This window comes from Carya illinoinensis, chromosome 9 (genome assembly GCF_018687715.1).
Source record: "Carya illinoinensis cultivar Pawnee chromosome 9, C.illinoinensisPawnee_v1, whole genome shotgun sequence".
Taxonomy (NCBI): Eukaryota; Viridiplantae; Streptophyta; class Magnoliopsida; order Fagales; family Juglandaceae; genus Carya; species Carya illinoinensis.
Window position 1 is genome coordinate 36,018,432 of NC_056760.1, and position 13,996 is coordinate 36,032,427.

Here is a 13,996-nt window from a genome sequence, read left to right on the forward strand (position 1 = left end):
GACTTGTCACACAAATCCATGAAGGGCCGAATCCCAAAATGTAAGGTTAACAAATGATTAATGCTTTAGGACGAGGAAAATAATGTTTTATTTTCTTTTTACTCTGACGTAACTGTTTTATGTATGCTTGAAAGTAAGATTTTTCTTAAAGACTAATGATGTTAATTGAAAACCCTTTGTTTATATTATGTTTAGTGTATGATGTGGTTCTTACATAGTATTTGTATATTTTTACACCCTAGGTGACAAAAGGTTTTGAGGATAAGTAGGCGAGAAGGTTGTCCAAGAAGGTGAAATTGATAATTAGACTTGTGACATTGAGAAAGGATTTTGATTTTATCTTTAAGATTCAATGAATTCTTTTTTGGCAACGTGTAGACAATGGCCATTATGTAACTTCAGACAATAAAACATTCATTTCTTTTTAGTCATTTCATTTCCTTTTCATTCTTTTCATTCATCAGTCTATTAAATTTCATAAAACATGATTTCATAACATAAAGAGTACATCATTTCATTTAATGGAACATAAATACAATAAATACTACATATAACATCCATTCATATACATTCAACTATTCTTTGGGTGCATAAATAGGGGCCGTCAAAGATACCATTACATACCTATACTGCTGAACATTAATACTTAGCATACTTTCATAAAACATCATTTCATTGCATAAAAGAATATTTTTCATGAAAGTTTTTCATTTTCATTTCGTATCATATCATTTAGAAAACTCTAAAAATGTATGAACATAATATTTATTTCGCTTCACTGCTTCCTGAATTTTATTTCATATATAGCTTGTTACCTATATGAAGTACTAAATATCACTAACTCTGTCTGAGATAACATGTCTTAATATTCTGCTTGATTAATACATACCATGGAGAATAATTTAATACACACCAAGTTTCATACAAAATTCATTGAATCATAAAACATATTATAATTTAGTAAAATACTTGGGCTATTCTAATAAATTAAGTTATGAAAACTGAAATACTTAAAATAGATTTACTTTCTTGAATTTAACATAATTATCGAAGAAATTTGATAAATATTAATATCACTTAAATATCCTTAACATATTCCTTTATTTTAAATTCACAACTGAATATATAAATATAATAAAATCTATCAAAGTAAATAGCAGAATAACTAAAGCGTTCAAAACCTAACTATATACTTTAGAAAAATAATAATTTATACATAATCCTTTAAATATATTTTCTGTAAATATGAGGTTTCAGAAAAATATCAAACCAATTCTTAACATAAAAACTTAGGCCCAAAACGAGTTAAATCCATGGGCTTTAATGGCAATCTTGTAAATATAGCCAAAAGCATGCATTTTCTGAAACCTGAAAAACCTAAATAGAATCAAAACAACTTTAAATCCATGGGCTCGGTTGTTGAAGGAGAAGACAGTTGGCGTAGGTGAGAAATGAGTGGGAGACTTGATCAAAGAGAAAAGAAAGAGAAAAAGGATACCCGCTGAAAACAAACAAACAAACGTAAGTCACGTACGGCAAAAGAAAAGAAAGAAAAATAAATCAGTGGCTGTGGGTCATGGGGTTACATGGCGACTTCATGGGATCGTATGAAGCAGATAAGAATCTCCTCGACCTTGTTATTTTCTTTTTAATATATCTTAATTACTTTCATTTACTTTATTAACACTACTACTCCTTTTTATCAGACGAAATGCGTGCTTTTAATTTATATTTGTACTATAAACATGGGTTGATATTTGAGAAAAGTCTCCACTTCCATCGAACTCTTTGACGGGTTGGGTTAGTGTGGAATTCTTTTCTTGTCGACAAATGATCGATCAGAACTAAAAAGTAAAGACCAAACAATACGTCGAGGCTTTGTTTCTTGTCCAATCTTTTCATACACACAAGTCAATGAGTCGTCGCATGCATTAATATTCACAAGTCTTGAGGGTCCATTTCTAGGAAATTAATAAATGTATTGGCTTTCAAAAGGAAATTTTCAGGATGATTCATTCAATTATTTCACATGCAGGCCTAGCTTCAGTATCTCTTTTTATATATAAAACTGTACGTCCGGAGTGGTCAAGAACATCTATGGTACTAATCCGTCATTACTCATAAAAAATGGCAGCCTCCCTTTCCATTTCCATACCGATGGTAGCATGGGCTATGTGGATCTTATCCATTTTCCTTGGATTCCTGTTTATTGGGAGGGGGTATTCTCTTGTCCCGTTGTGTGTTTAAGAAAAATCAGATTGAGTCTAGGGCATCAAAGAATGGAAACATATTCTCGATATGGAATTATGACGGACATATTGCATATGAAGACATCATTGAAGCAACCGAGGATTTTGACATCAAATATTGTATTGGAACTGGTGGTTATGGTAGTGTTTACAAAGCTGAATTACCAAGTGGAAATGTAGTTGCCTTAAAGAAACTTCATCAGAGAGAGGCAGAGAATCCAGTTTTTTGTAAGAGTTTTATAAATGAGGTGAGGGTGTTAACAGAGATTCGACATCGAAATATAGTGAAGCTGCATGGGTTCTGTGTACATAAAAAATGCAGATTTTTAATTTATGAGTACATAGAAAGGGGAAGCCTATTTTGTGTCCTAAGAAATGTTGATGAAGCTATGGAACTGGATTGGAGCAAGAGGATAAATATTATCAAAGGCACAGCACACGCCTTATCTTACATGCATCATGAATGCATCCCAACAATTGTTCATAGAGATATATCAACCAACAACATTTTGCTTAACTCTGAATTGCAAGCTATTATCTCTGACTTTGGAACTGCTAAACTCCTTGATCCTGACTCCTCCAATCAAACATTGGTTATTGGCACTTATGGTTACATTGCCCCAGGTAAATTGTTAATTGGTTATTTCTACCATAACAATTTCATTTAAATTACTTAATTAAAAATATTGAATATAATTCTTCCTTTAGTAATGTATCTAAACAATTTTCAAATTTATTTTCTTTCCTACTTTTTTCTTTCTTAAATTTACAATTTATGAATCGTTATCACCAATTAAGCTAAAAGGATATTAAGTTGATAAAACTAAAAAGACACGTAATATAATCTAAAATCTCAATGATATTAAATTATTAATTTAATTAGATATATTTGTTCTTCATTTAAATGTTTAGCATAATCGCATATATTATTTAATAATAATACATTTGGAGAGGGGATAATGAGATTCTATAGGAATAGTTTGCAATTAGCAATAATTTAATAATATGTATTATACGAAAATAAAAGGGCGGGCCTAACTTGAGAAAAAAAAAAAAAAAAAAAAAAACGAGTTAGGAAAAGTAGAAGACTACTATTTCATAATAGAAACTAGATATTTAAATAATATGCCATTTTCATTTAATAATATTACTTCCTAAAAAAATAATAAATTTAATTAGATATATTATTTTCTATTTATAAATCCAATCTATATTTATGCTTTGAAGGTTATATAGAGCATATAGTTTAAATAAAATTAATTATTTAACTGGATATTTTATTAGTCTAACTTGATAACATATAATCTATAAATATATATATATATATATATATATATATATATATATTCGGTTCTTTTCAGTGCCATCTATAAATTCCAAAATTGATACAAGAAGCCATGTTGAACAAATGGCTCAAAAAGTACTACTGACCATTATTATTTGTATAGAATCCTGCACAATTGTAAACACTACTTTTCACAATGCAATTTGTTTGGAATATTTGGTTTAGATAAAAGGCATTGCCTGTATTTAGTCGTTCTCATTGTTTTTTTTTTTTTTCCTCTATAGAGTTTGCCTACACAATGTCAGTTACTGAAAAATGTGATGCATATAGCTTTGGAGTGGTAGCACTAGAAGTATTAATGGGAAGGCATTCGGGAGAACTCTTATCCTCATTATCATCATCATCATCATCTCAAAACATGATGCTAAATGAAATTTTAGACCAACGCCTACCACCTCCAGATCGTCTAATTGGACAAGATATTTTGCTTGTTGCTACAATAGCATTTGCATACCTCCACACTCAGCCAAAGTCTCGGCCTACAATGAAATGTGTGTCACAAGAATTTCTCTCTCGTAAGAAGCCAAATTTCATACCCTTGACTACGGTTTCACTCCTGCAACTGAGGATACAAGCAACATATATGGTTGGATCAGGATTTGCTTATGTTTAGGGTGTTTTGTGTGCAGTCAATGTGTCGTTTACATTTCTCGATCCTTTTTCAAGAAAAATATTATTTGTAAGCATTTCAAATCACCCCATAAACCTGAAAAACCCACTTTTCAAGATTGGAAGCGGCTGAAACAGAATGGGGCTAGTGTGTTTGTATAAGATAAGTGTGCAAATATAAAGTAGAAGTGAATTAAGTAAAATCTCATAGAGAATTTCAGCAGATTCATCATTTCTTCTTCATGAACAACAAGCTTTTAGAATATTTGTGATATCAGGATCATCCCCAGCTTGTTTGTCTTGCTAAAAAAGAAATAAACAAATTTTACATTTAGTTTGAGTAGTACCTAGCATAAGAGCTCAAAACTTTAAAGCCTTGAGTGGAGTCTTTCAATTCTCCTCTCTGATCTTAATTGTATAAGAAATTATATTTAGATAAGGTTACAGAAAGTGTAAAAATATACTTGTTAACTTTTCTATGCGTTAGGAAAAAAAGGAAACCATTGATCAATAACAAATATATGACAATGATCATATTGATGATTAACTGTGTTCTGGGCATGAGGACAAAAGTGAAAGGGGACAGGCTATGATGAGGAACTTATTACCTTGTGAATGTATGAGATGTTAGTTTTACTAGGACCTGCAATTATAATCAAAGTTTTGAATCCCATTCCGGCGGTCGTTCCGTTTGAAGTAATGCAAAGGAATATTTCGGTACCGGTCCGTTTTGATATACCATTTCGGAATTGTTGTTATATAAAAATATATATATATATATAATTTATATTATAAAATAATATCAATACAAGTCTTAACATACTTTACCAACATAATCATATACGGTTCTGGGGGTTGGGCGGTATCCGATAGAGAGAGAAAGTCTTCCTTCTCCCTAGAAAGCTTATCAGAAAACCTTCCCAGAGGGAGGTGGGAGCCTCGGCTCCTCCCTCCCTCCCCTCTTTAGTTTTCATGCTTTTTCCGTTTTCTTCCTTTTTTTTTTTTTTTTGTCGGTTTTTTTGGTTTTCTTGTTTTGGTTTAGTTCCAGTCAGTGCTTGGGGGTTATGGTGGCTTAAGGGTGACAGGTTCTTGCTCTCTAGCTATGGCGCCGCCTTGAGGAGAGGAACATCCGTAGCCAAAGAAGACAAAGGCATGGTGGTCCCGCTGTGTGAGAGGCTGGCTATCCTGTTTTGATGGCGCAAGGTTGACGACGATGGACTAAGGCGAGGCAGGGCTGCTAGTCGATGAGAGGCGTGCTGCTCTGTTTTGAAAGAACGGAGAGTTGGTGGTACGAATAGCGACTCTGGGTCATGTCGGAAAGGCTTCGTGGTGCTCTCCATGCTTCGTGGTGGCGGCACAGTAGCTCATGTACTGCACAACAGTAGAAAAGAAAGGAGGAGGGCTCCGTTGTGCTCCTTCAGCTTTGCTTTAATGTATAATGTTGTGTTTGGAGCCGTGAGCTTGGAGGAGAACTCTGCACTTGGTGGTCTCTGCACTTGCTTGGAGGGAGAACGCGGCACGGAGAGGGAGCAGTTGGAATAAGCGATGAAACCCTAAGTGGCTCTCCCAATGGGCTGAGCTTTTGTTTGGGCTGGGCTGGGCTTCAGCCCATGTATTTTTAGTTTGCTCAGTGTATCACTTGTTTTTGAAGGTTTTTCTTGTATTTTCGGTTATTTAGTTTGTTTTAGGTAGTAGTAGGAAACAGTCTCTAGGACCGAGGGTCCATAGAGTTTTGTACTCCACTCCATGGGAGGGGGAGTTGTGTGGACTGTCTTAGACGGTAGTCTAAGACAGAGTTAAGTCTCTCAGACGATTAGTCTGGAGGTCTGTCTCTCAGACTGTTAGTCTGAAGGCATTGGACAAGACCCTGTCAGCTGCAAAGAAATTTGTGGGCTGGAGAGCGAGAAAATATTAGAATTTGATTTGTATTTTACAGGTCAAAAGTTGTAATTGTCCGCTTCATTAATGAATGGAACAGTGTTTCACCTTTAAAAAAAAAACATAATCATATACGGAATATAAATCACTTAGCACTACTTACTCCTGGAGTAGTAGTTTCAGTCATTCCCAGTCAAGTCTCAATCCAAATGAGTTTATTTTTTACTAAGTTGAAGCCTAACTACAATAGATAGATAAATATTACTTACATTAAAAATCATTGTAATTTGATTAGTATGATCCAAAAAATTAATATACATTGTTGTTTTATGAAAATATATTAACAACACTAGATAGCAAGTTTACAAATTTTCTCAAAAAAGAAAACGAAAAAAAAAAAGAAACCGTTGTCTGAAAAGTAGAGACATTGACCAATCAAATTAAGTTTAGAAAGAGTACAGTGAGCACCTACCTCTCGCCCGCTGTCCCAAACATGATTTATAAATATTTCGGACTGGAATGCTTGTTTCAGCCAAAATGCTAGAATCTGGCTGGAATGGACTGGAAAATACCAAAACAGCCGGAGTTTAGTCCGGAACGGAATAGTCCATTACACTGTACCGATCACTATTCCAGTACGAAAAGTTCCAGCCAGAACGGAACGAAATTAAAAACTTTGATTTTGTGTTGCTGTAAAATAGTCGAGAAAAAAAAAATCATTTGCAGCTGGCTCTATTTGCCGCAATTGATTTTCGCCACAAAAGGTTTGTTTTTGCAGCAGGTCTTGTTGCAGCGACAAAAGGTCCCAGCAAAAAGATTAGTTTGTGGCCTTTCTTCTCTGCTACTGGAAAGAACAACCTGATACGGTAAAAAAACACTTTTAGCTGCTAAATTTCAATCGCCGGAAATGAATTTAGCCGTAAATACTACTTTTTCTTATAGCTGGACTTCGCAATAACACTCATAATATTAATTGTCTTATTACTAATCAAAAACATCAGTTGGCTTATTAGTTTTCATGAGCATATCATAAATGGATGGTTGATTGTATTATATTTTTCATCATATTCTGGTATTTTTGTCACTTTTAGAAGACAGTGTTTCAGGTGAAGGTGCTTGGAAAGGATATTCATCAATCTCAAATATCATCATTTGATTGCTAGCTTTCATCGACTTCAAGTTGTCAAAATAAATTTTAATTTGAAAGACCAACATATATATATATATATATATATATATGTCATCAATAATGTTTGATATTATATACCTTACATGTTTCTCCTTTGCAGCCTTACGGTGATCACCTGCAGCCCTATCTTTGGCCCAAATTTGGGATGTCTAAAACAATGTCATTGAGTCTTGATATTTAGACTTCGAGGAAAGTCATAGTTTAGTGAGCATTGATTCTTGTGGAGGAACAGTCTCACCGTTATCTGTTCTTGTCACTATTTGTCTTGAAAAGTTTAAGTTAAATGTAATTGTGGAGGAACAGTCTCAACGTTATCTGTTCTTGTCACTATTTATCTTGAAAACTTTTAGTTAAATGTAATTGTGCGGCTGCACATAACTGTGTGTATAGGGTTTTATACACTCTGTTTCAAATATAAAAGCGAGGCCAAGAATATGGATGATTCAAATTAACACACTTTTGGAGAGGTTGATACTTCTAATGGTATAAAGATATTGTGTCATTGAGTTTTTTGGGTTTAGTAGTTTTCCCTCCTGGTATAAAAACATTTGCATCATAGCTGTATTTACTTAGCGTAAATTGATCTTAGAAAACAATTTTCTCTATTTTTCTGTGTTGTGCTAAATTTGGAGAATTGACTTGGATTTATGTAAATTTGTGGATTGGATCTGTGGCATGGTGGTTTTAGGAAGTTATTGACTGAGAGTTCAGCTATTTCCAGTTTTGGATTGTTTCAGGAATGGTGGTGGATGAGATGCGATACATTTTAGGAGTCTTTGGCTATTAAATGTAATGATTTCTGATTTTGGGGTATTTTTTCTCGAGTCCTTAAAGTGGATTATTTTCTATGCTTGCCATTCTAGGATTTCAAATGATGGGATTTAGTTATTATTGTAGAAAAAGAGATTATTATTTCCCTCTGGCCTCCACTTTGCAAAGGTAGAGATCATAGTTAGTTTCTTGGATTTGGGTGTGACATTTTGATTATTGTGAGTGCCAATAATTGTTTTGAATTAAGGTTTTGGGCAGGAAAGAGAAAACATCTTTTTGAATTCTTTTTGCAGTTGAATTTTATACAATGCAATGGATTAAGCTCACTAGCAGGATATCAAACCATGTTCATTAACCCATTGGTTCTCAATTCAACCAATTTCTGTATTTACTGTTTAGAAATGTTATTTCCACAATTTTTTTCACAACTAGGAAAACATATCTTGCACGTTACACTACTGCTAGCATGTATGTATATATATATATGGTAACCTTGTAATTGATGCTAGGTATATATGTATAGTAACCTTGTATTGTGATGCTACGCTGCCTTTCTCTTGCTTTCCACTGATATCTATCTATATGGGGACCTTGTATGTCATGATGCCACACTGGAGGATGCAAAGATGTAATGTATGGACTTTCATAATTGTTTACATAATGCTGAGGATTTTCGTGAGTTATGGCAAGTCTTTTTTATAAAGATCCACTACAAGAAAAACGGCCAAAATAATGCCCAAAATTGTCGGAAATGACTTATTTCGGGGATTTCCTGTCACTGGGAGTCTGGGATGTATCCGCTAATGTCAAGTAAAAGATACTTTTGGCGATTTAAGGAATAGCTGTAAAGAATTGTCTAATCTTATCGCCGGAAAACAGGCAAAAATGCAGCAACCAGATGGAATAACATGATTAAGTGTCGACGTTAGATTTTATGTGACTTTTCGTCACGGAAAAAGTATTCCAGCAGTAAAAACTCGCCGCGTGTAATCCAACATGGCTAATGGGGATATTTCCGGCACCTTAAACAAGTCGGACAAGGATATTTGCGGCTATTATTTCTTGCCGGAAATTGCATTATATGGCGAAAGGTTATTTCAGCAATGATTGCTTGCTTGAAAAAGTTTTTCACAATTTTTCTTTTAAATTACACTAAAACAGAATATATAAAAAATATAATTCACATCCCTTGAAACAAACAAGAGATTGAAACAAATTGACATCTAACTACAACCATCAATTACAGATTAGGTGCCATATGCCTGCATGTTACAAAAAATGAACTATTATGAGAATTAAAGAGAATGCACTATATGTTCAAAGAGGATTTCCAAACCACTGGAAAAGTCAAGTTATAATAGAAATCCAAATTGATGCTCATAACTAGTCTACTTTGCATTTCTTTTCAAGCTCATTAGTAGAAAGTCAAGGCTATAAACAAAAGCTCCCAATTTTCAAAACACAACAAAAGAAGAGAAGATCCAAATAATGCACACCATGCGATACCTATAGGTTCTAGCTCAATCAACAAAAATAGGTTCTGCCTACATGCAAGAAAAGGGCAATAAGCAAGAAAGAAAAAGCCAAAATTCAAAAGTTAAAGAAGAAAGAGGACCTTGATGCTCGTATGCGTCAACAAGTTTCTACTGATGCTACCAACTTGTTAGGCTTTGGATCCTGCGATACAAATAGCCTCTTTTAGAAGGATGAATTCAGGAGAACATCAAACCAGAAAATTAAAATAAGTCAGTAAAGAAAATTATATGGTCAGAATCAAAACTGATTGCACCAAAAAGACAAAGTACAAGCAGCCTGCATCCCAATGCCAACAATGGAAAATCTCTTATGGCATTTTCACACATCCCTGCCCGCTTACAGCTAAAAACTTTGGACTTAAAAAATATTGTATTAAACAAGATACATAATTCTGCAACTACAGTTGGTTGAATTTTCTTCAAATCCTGAAATGTACCTGATACAAATTGTCTCAATGCACTATGATCATGGTTATTGACTGGCATCTCAATGGATAGCATTAAATACATTAAAACCCAACCAAGAGAAGCTATGCTTTAAATACAAGCAGGGAAGAGAGGCAAGCTCAAAGACATGCCAGTACTAGTACGAAATTACCCAGAAGAAACTCTGATACGTGGCAGAGTTACAAGGAAATTATGAGACTTTCCTCCATAAAAAAATTATGAAGACACAAAACAATAAACCAAGTATATGTAAATACAACATATTCTCAATTCTCACAAATCCACAGAGTAACATAGCCAACAAAATATTTGAATCAGATGTAACATACATGGCAGCCAACATCTTCCATTTGTAGAGGCAAGCTTGAGTTTCCAGTGGGCAGACTTTATTGTTAGAGATAACTAAGTTTTGCCTGGTGCCTTCCTGTAGTGGAAAAGGCAATTAAGATACAAGCTTCTAAAGGTTCGAGTAAAATACAAACTTTGTTATAAAAAAAAATTAAAAAAAAAAAAAAAAAGGGTATCTTCAAACTACATATATCAGTCCACTAGCAAACTACATATATCAGTCCCTCCTTTTCACTTGGTATAAAAAATCTGTCACCCCTTGAACCGTGTCGTGTCATGTGCTACTTGTATAGTTAAAAAGTTTGAAAGATTTTGCAATAATAGAATAACAGTGACTGAGGACATGCCTCTTATATATCATGAAAATATGACACATGGCTACATGCAAAAAAAAAATATTACTTTTTTTATATGCTAGTCACATACATACAGTGCCCTCTGTAGTAAACAAAATAACAAGGAAGTTTCTATGTTTTGGACGTGTTTCACATGCACAGCTGGATCTCCTTGGACACCTAGGGGATTAGGGCTCCTCTACATTACCCTATTTTCAACCACATTTTATTTACTGTTTAGACATGTTATTTACCAAATTTTGTTTTCACAACTAGGAAAACGTGTCTTGCACGTTGCACTACTGCTAGTATGTGTGTGTGTGTGTGTGTGTGTGTGTGTGTGTGTGTGTGTGTGTGTGTATCTATGGTAACCTTGTATGTGATGCTAGATATATATGCATAGTAACCTTGTATTGTGATGCTAAGCTGCCTTTCTCTTGCTTTCCACTGATATCTATATAGTGACCTTGTATGTCATGATGCTACACTTAAGGATACAAAAAGGTAATGCTCGACCTGAAAAAAATTAAGTGCACAAATCCTAGGATCTTCACTTTGAGATAACTCAACTTGATGATGATGATTCATGTTAACTAATGGCCCACACAACAAAGCTCAACAGACACTCAAAAACAAAATATTAGCAGATATATTGAAGTGATTAAAGAGCAACATCATCTACCATTTTATTCATAAGTGAAAAGTTATAAGAAATTGCAAATAGAGCTTTTGCTATCTGTTTTATTTGTAATACTAGTAAGTTGCCAAATATTTGATGATAGAGCTGTTGATATCTGGATATATGAATCATAAAACCATGTAAAGCAATTGCAACTGAATTCGAGAGTTAATACAGATAGAAAGCCGATGAATGCACACCTCAGTAGAGATCCATAACCACCCCCAACAGAAAATTTTCCACACGGGGAGAGCTGTACCAGTGGTTAAAAAAAGCATGTTACAAGCACATTTATGCATCTATATCGAGAAAAAGATTTCCGAACTATATGCAACAATTACATATCCAACATCAAGAAATTATAAGGAGTTATATAACAGAATTAGTTCAGAAAACCATAAACAAGCATGACAGCCATTCACATGCTTGTCTATGTATTTGTGAGCATGACAACCCATAGATAATATTTACATATGTATTTATAAGCATGACAGCTCATTCACATGTGCACAAATACCTAAGAATAAGACCATTAATGTAGACAAATACCATATTAAAGTAAAACAAAAATGATGCAGTTTGGAACTTAATCATATATGGATAGATCATGCTAGAACTATGGGATGAGAAAACCAAGAAGAGGAACACTGGATTGTTAAAACTAATGGTATAAAGATATATATTGTGTCATTGAGTTTTTTGCATTTAGTAGTTTTCCCTCCGGGTATAAAAAAGCATTTGCATCATAGCTATATTTACTTAGTGCAAAATGATCTTGGAAAACATTTTCTGTATTTTTCTGCGCTGTGCTAAGTTTGGAGAATTGACTTGGATCCATGTAAATGTGTGGATTGGATCTGTGGCATGGTGGTTTTAGGAAGTTATTGGCTGAGAGCTCAGCTATTTCCAGTTTTGGATTGTTTCAGGAATGGCGGTGGACAAGATGTGATACTTTTTAGGAGTCTTTGGCTATTAAATGTAATGATTTCTGATTTTGGGGTATGTGTGTGTATGTATATATATATATATATATATCAATGGTAACCTTGTGTGTGATGCTAGATATATATGTATGGTAACCTTGTATGTGATGGTAAGTTGCCTTTCTCTTGCTTTCCACTGATATCTATCTATATAGTGACCAGCTTGTATGTGATGCTAAACTGGAGGATGCAAAAAGGTAATGCTAGATATGGACTTTCATTTCTTCCCTCTGGCTTTATAGAGATGATGTCTATTAAAATGTGGCCTGCATTATTTTTTAATGTCTTTGTCATTTCGGTATCGGTTGTAATGTCTTAATCCAATTATTATTTGGCAGCACTTCTTTGCATCTTTTCTATCCCGTGACGAAGCTTTCAAGATCATAAATGATGGATGGTTGAATCATGGTAATGGTGTCAAAGGAGCTACAAAACAGCAGGTGTTGAATGATAACTTTATTTACTATGGTGACTAACATGAGTTTTGAATTTTTTTTTTAGCATCAGCTGCTGCCTCATTTCTCCAATCAGGCGTTTTTAAGTTCGGAAGAAATTTCCATTACAAAGGTACTATCAGTCGTTTTTTTATTCTATATTTTGGTTCACTTATTAAATCTAAATCCTTAATTATAACTGATCTTTGCAGTTGCCTTCACAATGGGTAGTGTGCACTGTGAGGTTAACTGATTTTAACAATGAGGTTTTACAAACAGGTCTAGACATCAGAATTAGTTGCTTTATGAAGTTTTTTAGCATCTTAAATGTACAAGGGAGGGTTTGGCATCTGATTCACTTCAAGAGCGACTGGATTTATTTGGGGATACAACAAACTTGAGGAGAAAAAGGTTAGAAAAGCAATATTTTGGTTTTTAATCTTTCCCCTCAATTTTTATTTTTCCATTATTTCTTGCTCTGTCTCCCTCATTGATTGGTTCTTCTACTCTTCTATCCTGCGCTAGGAAAGCAAGCTACTGAACCTATGACCTGAAAAAAATTAATTAGCAAATATTTATATTTCTTAGAACAAGCTTATTATATTTGGCTAATATTATTTTTCTGTTGCATGTGGATCTACATTTCCTCTGGCAGAGATGTAGTGGAACAATTAGAAGGTCTTGCAAACGATCTAGAGTGGCTTAGAGAACAGAGGTTTGTGATTCCTGAACCTAGCAGTAGCAATCTGAGAGTTTCTCATGCCAAGTATTTGAACGAACTTACATAGAAAAGTGTCCTGTTGTTCCTTTGCCATTTCTACAATATATATTTTTCATATATAGCAGGAGGTTAGATGATAGCAAGGCAGGCTTCTAAGAAGCTCCTAGAAGGAAGGGAGCTAGAATTTTACAGATGGGAGGGGGATTTTAACTTAAAAACAATTTCCAAGATGATGTTCTATCTTCTGCCCTTATGGTTGGACTTCTTGTAGCTTCTTCAATATTTGTATCCTTGGCAAGGAGCCACAATCCTTTTAGGCTTATTGAAGTTGGGTTATCTGTTTGGATAGTTGCTGCAGCTGGGTGTGGTAGTTCATTTGACTTTTGGTCCATTGCAATCTGTCGCATGCTGGTTAGTGTTGGAGAGGCTTCTTTCATAAGTCTTGCTACCCCATTTATAGATGACAATGCCCC

At 34.2% G+C, this 13,996-nt stretch overlaps 1 protein-coding gene across 1 annotated transcript; it reads left to right on the top strand.

Moving 5' to 3' along the window:
• Positions 1-1,576: 1,576 nt before the first annotated feature.
• Positions 1,577-7,271, top strand: LOC122277048 (MDIS1-interacting receptor like kinase 2-like). The gene is made up of 3 exons (XM_043086930.1): positions 1,577-1,636; positions 2,165-2,873; positions 3,819-7,271. Exons 1-3 carry the CDS (start codon positions 1,577-1,579, stop codon positions 4,205-4,207), a joined length of 1,158 nt encoding a protein of 385 aa, XP_042942864.1. The 3' UTR covers positions 4,208-7,271.
• The last annotated feature ends 6,725 nt before the right edge of the window (positions 7,272-13,996 follow it).

Bases quoted from the DNA above. Each gene is read 5' to 3' on its own strand.
- LOC122277048 (XM_043086930.1), top strand. From the start codon at position 1,577: ATGGGGTTACATGGCGACTTCATGGGATCGTATGAAGCAGATAAGAAT. The intron at 1,637-2,164 runs GTTATTTTCTTT...TACCGATGGTAG, and splicing joins ATAAGAATCTCCTCGACCTT to CATGGGCTATGTGGATCTTA. The intron at 2,874-3,818 runs GTAAATTGTTAA...TTTCCTCTATAG, and splicing joins TTATGGTTACATTGCCCCAG to AGTTTGCCTACACAATGTCA.